The 18369-nt window shown below is 40.2% G+C and overlaps 2 protein-coding genes across 2 annotated transcripts in view; one reads left to right on the top strand and one right to left on the bottom strand.

Annotated features, from left to right (window-relative positions):
- The window catches only part of LYRM7 (LYR motif containing 7), a 32328-nt gene extending 23509 nt beyond the window's left edge, over positions 1–8819 (bottom strand). Inside the window, exon 1 of the mRNA XM_040444388.1 lies at positions 8660–8819. Within this exon, the coding sequence (XP_040300322.1) occupies positions 8660–8677 (18 nt within the window). The 5' untranslated portion in view covers positions 8678–8819. The remainder of the gene's footprint in view (positions 1–8659) is intronic.
- A 4237-nt stretch (positions 8820–13056) lies between these two features.
- Positions 13057–18141, top strand: HINT1 (histidine triad nucleotide binding protein 1). The gene is made up of 3 exons (XM_040444387.1): positions 13057–13265; positions 15528–15632; positions 16810–18141. Exons 1-3 carry the CDS (start codon positions 13155–13157, stop codon positions 16972–16974), a joined length of 381 nt encoding a protein of 126 aa, XP_040300321.1. The 5' UTR covers positions 13057–13154; the 3' UTR covers positions 16975–18141.
- Positions 18142–18369: the final 228 nt, after the last annotated feature.

Raw genomic sequence — 18369 nt, 5'->3', positions numbered from 1 at the left:
TGTTAGATATGAAACCATAAAAATCCTATTTGACATTGTCCATTGCAACTTCAAACTAGGTATGTCTATTGAGGCAAGGGAAACAAAAGCAAAAATAAACTATTGGGACTACATCAAAATAAAAGGCTTCTGCACAGCAAAGAAAGTCATCCACAAAACTAAAAGGCAACCTCCAGGATGGGAGAAGATATTTGCAAATGACATATCTGATAAAGGGTTAATATCTAAAACATACAAAGAAGTTACAAAACTCAATACTCAAAAGATGAATAATCCAATTAAAAAGGGGCAGAAGACATAAATAGACATTTCCAAAAGGCATACAGATCACTAACAGACAAATGAAGGCACTTAACGTCACTCATCATCAGGGAAATACAAATCAAAACCACAACGAGATATGCCCTCACACCTGTCAGAATGGCTCAACTCAAAAACACAAGAAATAACAGGTATTGGCGAGGATGTGGTGAAAGGGGAACCCTCTTGCAGTGTTGTGGGAATGCAAACTGGTGCAACTACTCTTGAGAACTTTACGTAGGTTTCTCAGAAAGTTAAAAATAGAACTGCCCCATGATCCAGCAATTGCACTACTAGGTATTTACTCAAAGAATATGAAAATACTAATTTAAAGGGTTATATGCATCCTGATGTTTATAGTAGCATTATTTACAATAGCAAAATTATGGAAACAGTTCAAGTGTCCATCAAGTGATGAATGGATAAAGAAGATGTGATAAATATATATACAAAATGGAATACTACTCAGCCATCAAAAAGAATGAAATCTTACCATTTGCAATGACATGGATGGAACTTGAGAGTATTATGCCAAGTGAAATAAGTCAGTCAGAGAAAGACAAATACCATATGATTTCACTCATGGGTGGAATTTAAGAAACAAAATAAATGAGCAAAGGGAAAAAAGAAACGGAGAGAAGCAAACCAAGAAACAGACCCTAAACTATACAGGACAAACTGATGGTTACCAGTGGGGAGGTGGTGGTGCAGGGGGATGGACTATGTAGGTGAGGGGGATTCAGGAGGGCACTTATGATGAGCACCAGGTGTTGTAATACCTGTATTACAGGCATTACCTGTATAACTGTATACCTAATACTATATTGTATGTTAACTGGACTTTAAATGAAAACTTAAAGGAACTAGTGTAAGGAAAAGAAAATGTCATCAATACTCCCATTCCCCAGCTGATATTCCAAAGGGAACCAGTTCCTGTCACCGCACTTGCTTGCACCCCGCAAATGCCCAACGCTGTGCTTCTGTGGATCCATCACTCCGGTGCTGCAGGGCCCCTCCCACAGGAGACCACCAAAGGCAAAGCTAGCTAAGCCTACCCCTCCCACCCCTGTGCACCTTGCGGATCCACCCCAGCTAAAACACCCTTGGCCAGATACCATCGAAGCGTCACCACAAGCCTGGCAGTGCGCAAGAAGCCCAGACAGGGGCCACACCACTCCACAGTGAGTCCTGCCTCTGGGAGAGGGGAAGATAAGGTACACACAAGTCTGACTGTGGCCCCAGCGGTGGGCTGAGGGCAGACATTGGGTCTGACTGCAGCCCTGCCCACCAACACAAGTTACTCCGGAGAGCACAGGAGAAGTGCCCTGCAGTTTGGAGCTACGGTAGGGACTACCCAAAATGATGAAACAGAAGAATTCTCTTCAAAAGAAACCCCAGGAAGTAGCGACAACTAACAAATTGATCAAAAAATATTTAAGCAATATAACGGAACAAGAATTTAGAATAACAGTAATAAAATTAATCACTGGGCTTGAAACAGGCATAGAGGACAGCAGAGAATCTATTGCTACAGAGATCAAGGGACTAACAAATAGTCATGAGGAGGTAAAAAATGCTATAAATGAGGTGCAAAATAAAATGGAGGCAGCCATAGCATGGATTGAAGAGGCAGAGGAGAGAATAGGTGAATCAGAAGATAAAATTATAGAAAAAGAGGAGGCTGAGAAAAAGAGAGATATAAAAATCCAGGAGTATGAGGGGAGAATTAGAGAACTAAGTGATGCAATCAAATGGAACAATATCCATATCATAGGAATTCCAGAAGAAGAAGAAGAGAGAGAGAAAGGGGCTGAAGGTGTACTTGAACAAAGCATAGCTGAGAACTTCCTTGACCTGGGGAAGGAAAAAGGCATTGAAATCCAAGAGGCACAGAGAACTCCCTCCAGATGTAATTTGAAACGATCTTCTGCATAACCTATCATAGTGAAATTGACAAAATACAAGGATAAACAGAAAATTCTGAAAGCAGCCAGGGTTGAACATGCTCTAACTTACAAAGCTAGACACATAAGAATAGTAGCAGACCTATGTAGTGAAACTTGGCAGGTCAGAAAGGAATGGCAGGAAATCTTCAATGTGATGAACAGAAAAAATATGCAGTCAACATTCCTTTATCCAGCAAGTCTGTCATTCAGAATAGAAGGAGAGATAAAGGTTTTCCCAAACAACAAAAACTGAAGGAATTCATTATCACTAAACCAGCCCTACAAGAGATCCTAAGGGGGATTCTGCGAGTGAAATGTTGCAAGGACCACAAAGTACCAGAGACATTACTACAAGCATGAAACCTACAGACATCACAATGATTCTAAACCCCGTATCTTTCAATAATAACACTGAATGTAAATGGACTAAATGCTCCAACCAAAAGACATAGGGTATCAGAATGGGTAAAAAAAACAAAAAAAAACCAAGACCCATCTATTTGCTATCTCCAAGAGACTCATTTGAGACCTGAGGTCACCTTCAGATTGAAAGTGAGGGGATGGAGAACTAGTTATCATGCCACTGGAAGTCAAAAGAAAGCTGGAGTAGTCATACTTAGACAAACTAGACTTTAAATTAAAGGCTGTAACAAGAGATGAAGAAGGGCATTATATAATAATCACAGGGTCTATCCATCAGGAAGAGCTAACAATTATAAATGTCTATGTGCTGAATACAGGAGCCCCCAAATATATAAAATGATTAATCACAAACATAAGCAACCTTATGGATAAGAATGTGGTCACTGCACGGGACTTTAATACCCCACTTACAACAACGGATACAACATCTAGACACAAGATCAATAAAGAAACAAGGGCCCTGAATGATACATTGGATCAAATGGACTTGACAGATACATTTAGAACTCTGCATCCAAAAGCAACAGAATATACTTTCTTCTCCAGTGCACATGGAACATTCTCCAAGATAGATCACATACTGGGTCACAAAACAGCCCTTCATAAGTATACAAAAAATGAGATCATACCATGCACACTTTCAGACCACAGTGCCATGAAGCTTGAAATCAACCACAGGAAAAACCTGGAAAACCTCCAAAAGCATGGAGGTTAAAGAACACCCTACTAAAGAAGGAATGGGTCAACCAGGCAATTAGAGAAGAAATTTAAAAACATATGGAAACAAATGAAAATGAAAATACAACAATCCAAACGCTTTGGGATGCAGCTAAGGCAATCCTGAGAGGAAAATACATTGCAATCCAGGCCTATCTCAAGAAACAAGAAAAATACCAAATGCAAAATCTAACAGCGCACCTAAAGGAAATAGAAGCAGAACAGCAAAGACACCCCAAACCCATGAGAAGAAGAGAAATAATAAAGATCAGAGCAGAAATAGACGATATGGAACCTAAAAAAACTGTAGAGCAGATCAATGAAACCAAGAGTTGGTTTTTTGAAAAAATAAACAAAATTGATAAACCTCTAGCCAGGCTTCTCAAAAAGAAAAGGGAGATGACCCAAATAGATAAAATCATGAATGAAAATGGAATTATTACAACCAGTCCCTCAGAAATACAAGCAATTATCAAGGAATACTATGAAAAATTATATGCCAACAAACTGGACAACCTAGAAGAAATGGAACAAATTCCTAAGCACCCACCCACTTCCAAAACTCAAACAGGAAGAAACAGAAAACTTGAACAGACCCATAACCAGTGAAGAAATTGAATCACTTATCAAAAATCTCCCAACAAATAGTCCAGGACCAGATGGCTTCCCTGGGGAATTCTACCAGACATTTAGAGCAGAAATAATACCTATCCTTGCCAAGCTGTTCCAAAAAATAGAAAGGGAAGGAAAACTTCCAGACTCATTCTATGAAGCCACCATTACTGTGATTCCAAACCAGACAGAGACCCAGCAAAAAAAGAAAGGCCAATATCCCTGATGAATGTGGATGCAAAAATTCTCAATAAGATACTAGCAAATAGAATTCAACAGCATAAAAAAAGAATTATTCACCATGATCCAGTGGGATTCATTCCTGGGCTGCAGGGCTGGTTCAATATTTGCAAATCAATTAATGTGATACATCACATTAATAAAAGAAAAGAACCATATGATCCTGTCAATTGATGGAGAAAAAGCATTTGACAAAATTCAGCATCCTTTCTTAATAAAAACCCTCGAGAGTCAGAATAGAAGGAACATATTTAAATTTTTTTTTCAACGTTTTATTTATTTTTGGGACAGAGAGAGACAGAGCATGAACGGGGGAGGGGCAGAGAGAGAGGGAGACACAGAATCCGAAACAGGCTCCAGGCTCTGAGCCATCAGCCCAGAGCCTGATGCGGGGCTCGAACTCCCGGACCGCGAGATCGTGACCTGGCTGAAGTCGGACGCTTAACCGACTGCGCCACCCAGGCGCCCCAAATATTTAAACATCATAAAAGCCATCTATGAAAAGCCTACAGCTAATATCATCCTCAGTGGGGAAAAACTGAGAGCTTTCCCCCCTGAGATCAGGAAGAGGACAGGGATGTCCACTCTCACCGCTGTTGTTTAACACAGTGTTGAAGTGCTAGCATCAGCAATCAGACAACAAAAGGAAATCAAAGGCATCAAAATTGGCAAAGATGAAGTCAAGCTTTCACTTTTTGCAGATGACATGATAGTATACATAGAAAACCCAAATGAATCCACCAAAAGTCTGCTAGAACTGATAATGAATTCAGCAACATCACAGGATACAAAATTAATGTACAGAAATCAGTTGCATTTTTATACACTAATAATGAAGCAACAGAAAGACAAATAAAGAAACTGATCACATTCACAATTGCACCAAGAAGCATAAAATACCTACGGATAAATCTAACCAAAGATGTAAAAGACCTGTATGCTGAAAACTATAGAAAGCTGATGAAGGAAATTGAAGAAGATATAAAGAAATGGAAAAACATACCGTGTTCATGGATTGGAAGAATAAATATTGTTAAAATGTCAATACCACCCAAAGCAATCTACACATTCAATGCAATCCCAATCAAAATTGCACCAGCATTCTTCTCGAAGCTAGAACAAGCAATCCTAAAATTTGTATGGAACCACAAAAAGCCTCGAATAACCAAAATAAATATTGAAGAAGAAGACCCAAGAGGGAGGCATCACAATCCCACACTTTAGCCTCTACTACAAAGCTGTAATCATCAAGATAGCATGGTACTGGCACAAAAACAGACATACAGACCAATGGAATAAATAGAGAGTACAGAATTGGACCCACAAACGTATGGCCAACTAATCTTTGACAAAGCAGGAAAGAATACCCAATGGAAAAAAGACAGTCTCTTTAACAAATGGTGCTGGGAGAACTGGACAGCAACATGCAGAAGAATGAAACTAGACCATTTTCTTACACCATTCACAAAAATAAACTCAAAATGGATGAAGGATCTGAATGTGAGACAGGAAACCATCAAAACTCTAGAGGAGAAAGCAGGAGAAAACCTCTTTGACCTCAGCCACAGCATTTTCTTACTCGACACATCTCCAAAGGCAAGGGAATTAAAAGCAAAAATGAACTATTGGGACCTCATGAAGATAAAAAGCTTCTGCACTGCAGAGGAAACCATCAACAAAACTAAAAGGCAACCGACAGAATGGGAAAAGATATTTGCAAATGACATATCGGACAAAGGGCTAGTTTCCAAAATCTATTAAGAACTCACCAACTCCACACCTGAAAAACAAATAATCCAGTGAAGAAATCGGTAGAAGACATGAATAGACACTTCTCTAAGGAAGACATCCAGATGGCCAACAGGCACATGAAAAGATGCTCAGCATCACTCATCAGGGAAATACAAATCAAAACCACACTGAGATATTACCTCATGCCAGTCAGAGTGGCCAAAATGAACAAATCAGGAGACTATAGATGCTGGAGAGGATGTGGAGAAACAGGAACCCTCTTGCACTATTGGTGGGAATGCAAACTGGTGCAAGACTCTGGAAAACAGTGTGGAGGTTCTTCAAAAAATTAAGAATAGGTCTACCTTATGACCCAGCAATAGCACTGCTAGGAATTTGCCTCAGGGATACAGGAGTACTGATGCATAGGGGCACTTGTACCCCAATGTTTATAGCAGCACTTTCAACAATAGCCAAATTATGGAAAGAGCCTAAATGTCCATCAACTGATGAATGGATAAAGAAATTGTGGTTTATAAACACAATGGAATACTACCTGGCAATAACAAAGAATGAAATATGGCCCTGTGTAGCAACCTGGATGGAACTGGAGGGTGTTATGCTAAGTGAAATCAGTCATACAGAGAAAGACAGATACCATATATTTTCACTCTTACGTGGATCCTAAAAACTGAGAATAAACAGAGGATTGATGGGGGGTGGGAGGGAAGGAAAAGTGGGTGATAGGCATTGAGGAGGGCACCCGTTGGGATGAACACTGGGTGTTGTATGGAATCCAATTTGACAATAAATTTCATATTAAAAATTTTTTTATTAAAAGGAAGAAAACTAAGTTACAGATTATGTTGTCTTCCTCATTTGCTTATATTAGATAACTTAGGTAGCATATATGGAAAGTGGATTTTTGTTACAGGCAGATCAGTTGGAATAGGACATTGACATTTATTTTAAGCTTGGACAAGTTACTCAGCCTTTGTCTCAATTTTCTTATAATGGATTAATATTAAGAGTATATGGGAAATTTTCGGAACCAGGTTTCCCTTAAAATTTTTTTAATGTTTGTTTTTGAGAGACAGAGAGAGAGGATCCAGAGTGGGCTCGGTGCTGACAGCAGAGAGCCCCATGCAGGGCTTGAACTCCCGAACGAAGAAATAATGACCTGAGCCAAAGTCAAATGCCTAACCAAGTGAGCCGCCCAGGCACCCCTGGGTTTCTCTTTAGATAGTCATTACTTACCTGTCCTTTATACGTCTGGGTTATATGTTCCTGAGGGACAACCACAGCACTGGGTACCTCCCACACTGTATGTTAACCAAATGCTTACTTGCTGTGGTCCCATACTTCCTCAAAGACTTCTTGGTCACTTTTGTATTCTTCACACTTACCATAAGTACCTTCTATACATGGTAGATCTTCCCAAAAGTGTTTTTGGAATGAATCCTATTTAATTTATTTTGTATTAAAGTTTTTCAAGCAACTTCCCACTTCAATGACTTTCCATATAGTACTTCCTCTTTCTGGAATATTCTTTTCTCTCTTCACCTATCAATTTTTTTTCCCTCCTAGCAAATTTCTAATCAAACTTCAGGAGTCAACTTCTACTTCTATGACATGTATTTTTTTGCGTCCCTCTAGAGGTTAAATGCCAGTAATAAGCTCACAAAATACACTGTATTTTCCATTCGAAATCTTCCTATCTGCTAGATTTCTTTACGAAGCAAAGATAGTCTGTTTATCTTGCATCCACTATGCCTAGACACTGTACAGGGCTAAATGCTGGCTTGAAGGCATTACTGATAGCTATAATGGATATGCAATAAATCATTTGAATAATTCTTTAAAATTGTTTCTATTGGTGCTGTGACATATACTAAAATGTAGTAGGAACACCAAATTCACTAAAACACGAGGCACCGCTTGTTTGTTCCTTATTGTTGACCAACTATAAGCAGTGCTTTTCCTCACTACACCTTTCCAGGCTTATACTGCAGCAACAGTGACAGCCCCCAACAGGTCACGCTCTTATTTAAGGTTAGGACTGGCTAGTCTTGAGAAGTGTGCCCCAGCCAGGAACCTTTATCATTTTAAGGAGAAATGAATCTGAGACCAGGTCTTCAGCGAAGTGCCTGGTGGGCCCATCACTTCCCAAGCTCATTCAGAGCACTCAGGTCTCACAGGATTCTGTTGTCTCCTCAGGTGTTAATTTTTGACAAATGATTCTGAGGGTCCTCGGTTTCCTTGGTTCCCAGACTTCAGTGTACTTTCCGGTTATCTGACTGAACTTTTCATCTCATCTCATCGGATGGTTGTGGCGCAGGAGTGCATTTGGCGTTTCGTCCACCTTTCAAGGATGTAAAAGTGGTCCCTCAAACGTTCAGTGTGGGGATGAAACAGGGGCAGAACTCAAGCGCAGCCTTGCATGGCTTAGAAACACATACTTTGGCACCCCAGAAAAAGAGGGGGGAAGCACTGGTGTTGCCCTCCCTCCGCACCAGCACAAAACCTCGACGGCCCTTCGGGGTTGGTCACCGGGGTCCACAGCGGCAACGTTCACATCCTCCGTGAAGGATCCTAAACCCGTATCTACTGAAGTTACAGACAAGCTTAGCAAGGCCGCCGCTTTCCCTCCCCGTCGCTATCGTACCCATGCCCTCCCCGGACCCTGTCACCTTGGCCGCCTGACCCATGGCTCTCCGCGCCGCGGCGGCTACTTCTTCAGTGGTCGAGTCACCACGCCTCTCGACAACCAATCACTGCCTGGCGTGGACTATCCAACTACCTGAAGTCACGTTCCTATCGTGCCGCAACCAATCACTGCGCAGAATCCCCTTCATAACCCGCCCCCACAGAGGCCCCTGGAAGACAGTTTGCTAAACTCCCGCAGTCTGGTAAAACCGCGAGAAAGTGCCGAGCTCAATTACCGGAGAGAGGAGAACGGAAATTACCTGGACGCCATGTTAGCTAGGGGCAGAGTCACTTCCGGTCTCGGAGAGAGTCCGTTACGTTTAGTGGATGGTTTCTGGATCGATACGTTATACCTGTTGTTTGGGGGTTGGATTTATCAATTAAAGAACACTTATGTTAACGTTTCCTAGTTGCGAAAATGTGCGTAAATAAGGGCCAAACCCTAACTACTACAGCGGCTGTTGATTGGAATGCTGATGCCCCAAAGCGCTTGTCTAAATTAATTCCCCGAAAAGGTGAGATAGTTACTTAATCAAGACCATACGGCTAGTAAATAGAGGTCTGGGATACCAAACCCTATGTTGCACCTGAAAATCCAGTCTTACCCTCGACACATTCTGCTTGGCTTACTCTACTCCTTGGTTTTGCTGGTCAAGAGGTCGGAAATGTTATTTAAGTACATTTTAACTTAGGACCTTGCAAGCTTCAAGAAAAATCTAAACCTTTCCCCCATTGCATAATCGCTGTTTGCCTTCCCTACCTCACAGCCTTTCAGGTTAACGTTTAGTTAAAACCGACTTTTTATTAGGAATGAAAGATTTGAAGCAGTGGATCTTAAAGACCTTTTTCCTTCTCTGTGATTTACGTCATTTTAAAGAATATTGCAAATCATCATGAGACTAGCAAGATAATAGTTGATTTTTTTTATTATAATTCCTTAGATCTGCAGATGAGTGTTTAACATAACCAAGCAATTAAACCAAATATACTGGAAACAGGAAAAATATCCAGGAAACAATAGATGATCTAGTGACACTACATGATTCTGCCTTCTGATTTGTAAAGAATGATTGAAACATGCTTTTCTTTATTTCCAATTTAGAATCATAGCAGTTTCCTGAAAATTCGTAATTTATTGTTATAATTTCTGGCTAACTAGGGTCCTGTATTCAGTTAAGCAAACCCCCTCACCTGCCAATACTTGAAAATACAGTTCCCATAGTGCCCTAATCGGTTCAGTACTAAAGCTTCTCTCAGATAAATCTGTATGGTTTGTTCAGCTGTTCCATAAATGAGGTGACTATATTGGTTATTCTAGGAGTATGAGTTTGGTAACATCTCAAAGTATGGGACCCAGAACTGAACAAGAAATTCCAAATTGTTCCTCACATAAGTTCATGCAGTTATACAGTAGGCAGAATGAAGGACTCCAAAAGGTGTAGTGTTTAAATCCTAGGAACTTCTGAAGATGTTACCTTATATGACAAAAGGCACGTTACAGATGTGATTAAATTAAGGCTTTTGAAATGGGAAAATTATCCTGGATTGTCTGGTGGGCCCAATGTAATCACAAGGATCCTTAGAAGTGGAAAAAGGAAGGAGAGACAGGGAGAGGTTTGAAGATACTCTGCTGTTGGCTCTGAAGATAGAGGAAAAGGCCTCAAGCCAAGAAATGCCGGTACCCTCTAGAAGGTAAGGAAGGGGAACTGTTCTTCTCTAGAGACTCTAGAAGGAATGCAGCCCTGATAACACCATGATTTTAGCCCAGTGAAACTCAGATTTGTGACTTCTGGAATGCTACCTGTTTGTGGTCCCTTCCATCTTCAAAGCCAACAGGAGAGCATCTTCAATCTTTGACTGTCACCTCTATTTCCATCATCATATCTCCTCTCTTTCCTGTGTCTCTTTTTCACTTACAAAGGTCCCTGTGATTATACTGGGCCCACCTGCACAATCCAGGCAATCTCTTCTACTGCAAGATCCTTAATTTAATGACATTTGGAAATACCTTTTACCACGTAAAGTAACATATTCATAGGCTCCAGAGATTAGGGCAAGGACATCTTCTGCCTACCACACCCAGTTGGGGTAAAGCTAGTTAATAAGGTTGAAATGGAAGGAAATGAAGAAGTAGCCATGGGCCTGATTGCATAAGAACCTAATGTGTCAAGGCCAATATTTCAGATTTAATTCTGTGATGAAATGCCTTGCCAGCAGGAGAATGACATCATGATTGGTATTTTATAAAAATTTCTTTGTGTGCTGAATGGCAAACTGACTACAGAGGAAGCAGAGAGGCTAGCTAGGAGACTCTCAATGTACTCCAGGCAAGATATGATAATGGCTTGGATTAGGGTGATGTAGTAGAAGAGGTGAGGAGTGATTAGATGTATGATATATACTGCAAATATGAGAAAGAAGAGTTAAGGATGATTTCAAGGCTTTTGACTTGAGCAATTTGATGAATGGTATTATAGTAGATGTAGAATGCTGCCAAGAGGAGTTTTGTGTGTTTGTTTACTGTGCAAAGAGTAAAAATATAAATTTGAAGTGCCAGACATCCATATTAAGATAGTGAGTAGTAATATATACTATATACACTATATATATATACTATATATACTATATATATACTATATATATATATACTATATATACTATATATATATACAAACTATATATACTATATATATATATACTATATATATATACTATAGACCAATCTGGAATTAAGAGGTAAGGTAGGTCAGGAGATACATACTAGAGAATCATTATTCTGTATATGGTAAAATCTGAGTGAAAGATGACCATATTTATTATCCAAACCAGTATATATCTCTTTTTAACTTTCTACTTTGACAATTTCAGTCTTACAAGAAAGTTTCAAGTATAACAGGATTTGCATGTCTCACTTGGATTCCCCAAATGTTCACATTTTACTACAAATGGTGTTATCCTTTTCTAGGTCTCTATATATGAACATTTTTCTTCATTTCTTTACTGTTTGAAACCAAGCTGCGGACATGATAGCCTTATACGCCTAAATACTTCAGTGTTTTTTTATTTCTACAAAAAGGTCAGTCTCTTACATCAGTGGGTCTCAAAGTATGATTTCAGGGCCAGCAGCAAATACATCACTTAGAAACCTGAATTATAAGACCCCATCCCATATCAACTAATTTTGATAATTTTGCTGTGGTTATGTGAGGAAATTAATATAACTTTCAAAATTACTATCCAATTTATAGGCATTACTTAGATTTTGCCAATTGCCCCAATAATGTTGTTGATAGCAAAAGTAGCAAATGGGACACTTGAGATTCGAAGGATCTACTATCAGGATTTTTTATTGGTAGTGGACAAAGCAATACAAACTGGTAAAGTATAATCACATAAGTAGTCCTGGAGCTATAGTTAATTTTTCTTAATAACGATATGTAGAAATTAAATATTAGCTAGAGAAGAAGGCTAAGAACGGAACCCATTGAGAAGTCTGGAACTGGAGGGTTACTGTGAAGGAGAAATAGCATCCAGAGAGGTAAGAGAAGACTAGGAGAGTGAAATCTATACCTGAAAAGAGGAAATGGTCATCAGTAGCAAATGATACCAAGAGGTCTAGTATGATGAGAATTGTAAATGCCAACAGAATTTTATAAGTGGGACTTCCTTAGTGACATTGCAAGAGGGAAATGGGTTAAAAAAAAATATGAGAGGGTGGACACAGAATAAATAAAACTTTTAGAAGGCAGCAAAGATTTGAAGGGGTATGTCAAGTTAAGAAAGGCATTGTTCCTTTAAGGTGGAGCATCTTACATTATGTTGATTACTTCTGGGAAAAAGTCTTTGTAGAAGAGTCCTGGGAGGATTACAAACTACTGATGCCTGGGTCCCAACCTGGGAGTCTGATTTAATTGATCTGGAGTGAGGCCAGATTCAAGAGGATTTTTCAAAAGTTCCTCAAGTGATTTTTAACATGTTGTGCGAACCACTGCTAGAGGGAGAAAAAAACTGACGCAAGGAGGGCTTACTTACTGGAGCCAAGACTTTCTGTGGCTGAGAAATTACGTGGTACAGTGTCTCATACAGCAAACATGCTTGGATTATCAAATCTTTTCAGTTACAGTACCTACTTTTTCCTACACGTGCCCATAAAGCAAGGGAAGAAGGGCGTATACAGTAACTCCACTCCCCAAGACACACTAAAGGAAGAAAGAAAAATGACCTTGATGTGGCTCCCTAGAGTCTCCGAACAGGAACCTCCCTTCCGCCGGGTCTAGTCGGGCGGTTCTTACAGGCTCCCGCGCGCTCGCTGCACCCCACAGCTCAGGTCGCCAGTGCGCACGCGCCGGACCTGCTCGGGAGCCCGAGCAGCGGTCCCCGCGCAGGCTTGGCCGCGCACTCCCGCCCTCTGCCCGCTGCCCCGGCTCCTCCCTCCTCCGGAGCTTCTCCCTGGGGCGGCCGCGCGGGAGGGAGGCCGAGATGGCTGATGAGATCGCCAAGGCTCAGGCCGCCCGGCCTGGTGGCGACACGATCTTCGGAAAGATCATTCGCAAGGAAATCCCAGCCAAAATCATTTTTGAGGATGACCAGGTAGAGACCGGGCGTCACCTCGCTGGCGGGCAGAGGCAGGCCAGTCGCCCGTGGACACGCGGGTTTCCTGTCGAGGGAAGGGTCGGGCGGCGCCGCGAAGGGAAGGGACCCGGTCGCCCCGCGCGGCCTCTGCCGCGGGCCCCCAGCCAGCGGGCAGGGCCGCGGCCACTCCGAGGCGGCCTGCCGGCGCGTGCCGGCGCTCCGGTTACGCGTTATCAGCCCGGGGCGCGGGTCAGGCTGCCCGGCGCCCGCGGGGCCCGCACCGTGAGGTCTGGGCGCGTGTTGGGGACGCGCTGGCTCCTCGGCGTGGGCTCCCGCCGGCTCCGCGGCTGCCTCGGACCTCGCCGGTGTCAGGAATCTTACAATCTCGCCAGCGCTCTGCCTGACAGGGAGAAATCCGATCGCGCCCTGACTCGGGCCCAATCTCCGCGATCTCCCGCGCACAGCGGGTCCGCCTGGGCTTCCCGGCTGCCTCTTAGCGCCGCGTTGCTCAGACAGCCTGGGGCCGGTGGCACCGGGGTGGCGGGGGGCGTGCGGGGGTCGAAGGTCAGCTTCCGCGAGGGCCAGCCAGTCAACCCCACCCCCACCCCTGAGATGAGTGGGTTCTGGGATTTGCTTTCCTTTGACCCCGCGCGGTAGCAATGGTTCCTTTCTTGTTTGACAGGAAGCAGTTTTTCTGCAAAGGGACTGAGCATGTAGTTTTTGTTGATTTCACCGTAGGTGAAATTCTGTTTGAGAAAGTCCGAGTTGATGTGACATCTTGTATAAAATATTTAGTAAGCAGTTGTATTTATGAGTTTGGATCTGAGACAAAGCTGGGCAGGAGGTTGGATGATTTAGACAAATACTTTTGTAACTTTCTGTTAAATTAACTTTAAGAAATATAGAATATAAGGGAAACATTCTTCTGATGCTCCTATGGCATTCTTAGATTCAAAATGTTATCCAAAATTTAATTAGATTCCTTTAGGTGATTTTATTTGGATACCTTTATTTGTCACTAGGAAGAAAGTTCTATTGTTCTAAAAAGTGCGTCTTTTTAAATATTTTCACTTGCTTTTTATAAATTATTGAAATATTGACTTTTGAACCACCTACGCCCCAAGAAGTATAACTGCATGAAGCAGTCTAAATGATACAGCATTTTGTGTGGAGTACTAAACAGAAATACTCCTGAGACACTTGAGTAGGGTTAGGTTCTATTAAGTAGCTTCCGCCTTCATTAGAGAACAAGAGATACAAAAATATTCATGTGGTATGTAATTTGTCTAAATGCTAACTATTCTCCTTGTGTCAATGAAAGAATAGAATATTACTTAAATAGTTGAGTAAGGGGGGAAGAAGTAGGTCTTAGTCAAATATCAGACAAATACATGATTACAAAGCTGATCACTGCAGTAAAGGAAAAAAAAAACAAACAGGGAATTGCACAATCAGGGCTTCTAACCTAGGGACGTTGGGGAGGGGAATCAGATTTCTTTCAGAAATTTTATATATGCTGGGAGCTGAGAAATGAATAGCAGATTAAGTTAGAAGTTGGGGTTGGAGAGGGGAGAGAGGACCATTGCAGTAGGGAATGGTCTTTGAAAAAGCCTGGGAGGGTAGAGAGAGATGGAAGACAATATGATTTCAGCAGGAAGAGTTTGCAGTTTCTACTGGAAAGGTAGACAAGGATTAGCATGCCTAATTTCTACTTAACTTTTGGAATTTCCCTAACTCATAGAGCCTGGGGTAGCTCAGTTGGTTGAGTGACTTCAGCTCAGGTCATGATCTCACGGCTCCTGGGTTCCAGTCCTGCTGAGCTGTCAGCACAGAGCCTGGAGCCTCCTTGGGATTCTGTGTCTTCCTCTGTCTCTGTCCTTCCCCCACTCAGGCTCTGTCGGTCTGTCTGTCTCTCTCTTGCTCTCAAAAATAAATACACATACATACATATATACATACATACGTACATTTCCCCACCTCAGCATGGTTGTCTGTAATCACCCAGTCAAAATCAGGTTCTTCTATGTTAATCATGTATTTCACCCTTTTCCTTTGTAACAAATAGGTAGATTTCTAACTTAATTAATTATACCCGTTTTTAAGGCCAGCCTTCCCATTAGGCTGTAAGTTCCATGAAAAGGGACCATGGGATCACATGTATTGTGTACACTTCTGATTTCTGAGCATCTAATACGGTGCCTCCCATGGGATTAGTGTGAAAGAATAAATGTAGCCTATAAGATGATATACTAAAACTGATTTTTTCCCCCTTATCTCTAGTGTCTTGCTTTCCATGACATTTCTCCTCAAGCACCAACACATTTTCTGGTGATACCCAAGAAACATATATCCCAGATTTCTGTAGCAGAAGATGATGATGAAAGTGTAAGTAAATTTACCAACACAGTTTATTCTCTTGCCTTTTTTTTTTAAATTTGGGAGACTGAATTTTGACCTGAAAGTGATGTCACATTTTCGTTTTCCTAAGGACAGTACTGAGGGAACAAACCAGATAATCACTAGGGAAGTGCAATGTATAAATAATTTGAGGGGTTTTTTTTTTTTAAATAGAGATGACACATAATGTTTTGTTAATTTTAGGTGTACAACATAATGTTTATATATATGTATATTATGAAATGACCACAGGAACTCAAGTTAATATCTATCACCACAATATTTTTAAACAAAATGGTTCCTAACGAGGAATAGTTGGTGAGACTTATTTTTCCTTAATAAAGAAACAGTACATCATATAGGGGAAATTCAGTGAGTCTTCTTCTATTAATGCTATTAAAGGAAAGAAAAATCATTATTTCATTTTGCCAGACATACAGGCCTCAGTTAAATATTCTCCTAATGCTCCTTGTGATTGATTGTATAATTGTTTGTAAGTACTGGCTGTTCTCCTTCACGGGTGCTTTAAAACTTCCTGCCTCATTGATATCAGGCCTGGTCATATGACTTGATTTGGCCAGCAAATGCAAGTAGAAGTGGTATGTCTTGCATAGAAACTGTAAGAGCTAGTACCTGGTTTGTCATGTTCTCTCTTCCCTTTCCTCCTATGATCACACAGAAACTACTCCTTCAGCCTGGGTTTCAATGTGAAAAAAGATGTATTATTTAGAGCCTAGTCTACTTGTGATGAACATGTAGTGAGCACAGGAAATGTATCTTTGTTATAAACCAGTATTTGGGGTGGTTGTTACCATAGCTTAACCATACTTATCCCGATTGATATACTCTCCTATTACAAGAAAGCAGGATATGTCTTGCTTTATTAAGAACATTTAAATACCTCTTGGAATATGATTTTACCATTGTTTTAATTGAGATTTACCTCTGATTTGTTTATTGGAATTAGTAATGCATAAATACCTAATCTTAATGGGTTTTTAATTGTAAATTAGGTTGTATTAGTACTAAGAGTTACCAAATAATTTGTCCAGACAGGTATGTTTCAACTTGGTGGTCTTTTAATATTTAAACTTGGTAGTATGTTATTTAATGGCAAAAACTTGTAAATTGCCTATACTTAAGAAACTTTTTTTTTCTTTTCCAGCTTCTTGGACATTTAATGATTGTTGGCAAGAAATGTGCTGCTGATCTGGGCCTGAAGAAGGGTTATCGAATGGTGGTGAATGAAGGTTCAGATGGGGGACAGTCTGTCTATCACGTTCATCTCCATGTTCTTGGAGGTCGGCAGATGAATTGGCCTCCTGGTTAAACATGTTTTAGGGATAATTTTCCCTTCTCTAGGCAATGATCAATATTTGCAAGTTCCAATATGTTAAATAGTATACGTATTTTTGCCTGTGTATGGAGAGATTGAGGGAATAATTTTAAAAGCCTATAAATAATAAAAGATAATGTTGCATGGTTTACAATCTCTCTGAAACCTGTGTTTGCTTTATTAAAAAAAAATGTTGGAATGTATGAAGGTAGAATTCATAATTTGGGTATTCTTTTTTCTCCCTAATGTATACTAAACATATGTACATTGTTAAAATGGTATGACTGGTTTCTGAAGACAAATACAAGATTTCACAAATTGAGTTTTAGCTTTGCAATACCCTTTTAGGGTAAAATATTAGTCCAGGTGGAGATTTTCTAATCTAATTCTCTCAATACTTAAGAACAAAAGAGTATCTGATGTGATTGATCCAGAAAGTGAATGATTTGGGTCTAAGAGCAATGGTTTTTGTCAAGCCCATGTTCCCCCTGGACTGTTGGGGTAATTTGGAAGGAATAAAAGTAGATTTGTCACAGAATCTTTGATGACCATATGAAGCCATACGTTGTTATTTCTTTCATTATCTAAACTCTCTGAATATTTACTATAATTATATTACTTAGAATTAACTTTCCACATTGAAAACTTATAAAAATATTTTAAGTTGTGCAAGAATCTGGCTGTGTGGAATTAAGGAAGGAATCTCAAGGTCTGAGTTCTCCTTATCAGAACATACTTTTTTAGTCTTGCCTTTCTGCCTTCCACTAGTAGTTGTCTAGCAACCAATTTCTGTAAATAATAGTGGGTGTAACTTTTTTTCCAAGTTAAATCTCCTTTCTTGCTTCATTCATATATGGTACTTTATTGTATTGATTATAATTTTTTTCTGTTCACATTTTGACTTACAAAATAAGAAGTAATTAAATTTTAAAAAGCCCTTTTCTTATGGCATGGGTTTTAATTAAAAAGAAAAGAAAGTAGTTAAGTCTTTTTCAAACATGTACTACAAGTGTGCCAAGAGTTGATTTAAACTCTGCATATCAGTCCTTTCATAAGTCTGGAAAGCAAACTGTTTGAGAGCACCAGCTGATGATAGTAATTGCTTCTTGTAATGCTTTGTGTGATATACAGGATCATTTAATAAAGAGATTTTTGCCTCTACTGTCATAACTTGGAGATATTGCAGGTTCTGTTCTAGACCACTGCAATAAAGCAAATATCACAAAAGTTACTAAAATTCAATGAATTTTTTGGTTTCCCAGTGCACATAAAAATTACATTTATACTATACTGTAGTCCAAATATGTGATAGCATCATGTAAAAAAAAAAAAAAAACAGTGTATAAGTGTATATACTTTAAAAAATACTTAATTCCTATAAAATGCTTA

The sequence above is a fragment of the Herpailurus yagouaroundi genome, unplaced genomic scaffold (assembly GCF_014898765.1).
Source record: "Herpailurus yagouaroundi ecotype Mexico unplaced genomic scaffold, PumYag 192, whole genome shotgun sequence".
NCBI classification, from domain to species: Eukaryota; Metazoa; Chordata; class Mammalia; order Carnivora; family Felidae; genus Herpailurus; species Herpailurus yagouaroundi.
The sequence above is the reverse complement of the archived record's forward strand: the minus strand, read 5'-3'. Positions and strand labels throughout refer to the sequence as shown.

Bases quoted from the DNA above. Each gene is read 5' to 3' on its own strand.
- HINT1 (XM_040444387.1), top strand. From the start codon at position 13,155: ATGGCTGATGAGATCGCCAAGGCTCAGGCCGCCCGGCCTGGTGGCGAC. The intron at 13,266-15,527 runs GTAGAGACCGGG...CCTTATCTCTAG, and splicing joins TCATTTTTGAGGATGACCAG to TGTCTTGCTTTCCATGACAT. The intron at 15,633-16,809 runs GTAAGTAAATTT...TTTCTTTTCCAG, and splicing joins CAGAAGATGATGATGAAAGT to CTTCTTGGACATTTAATGAT.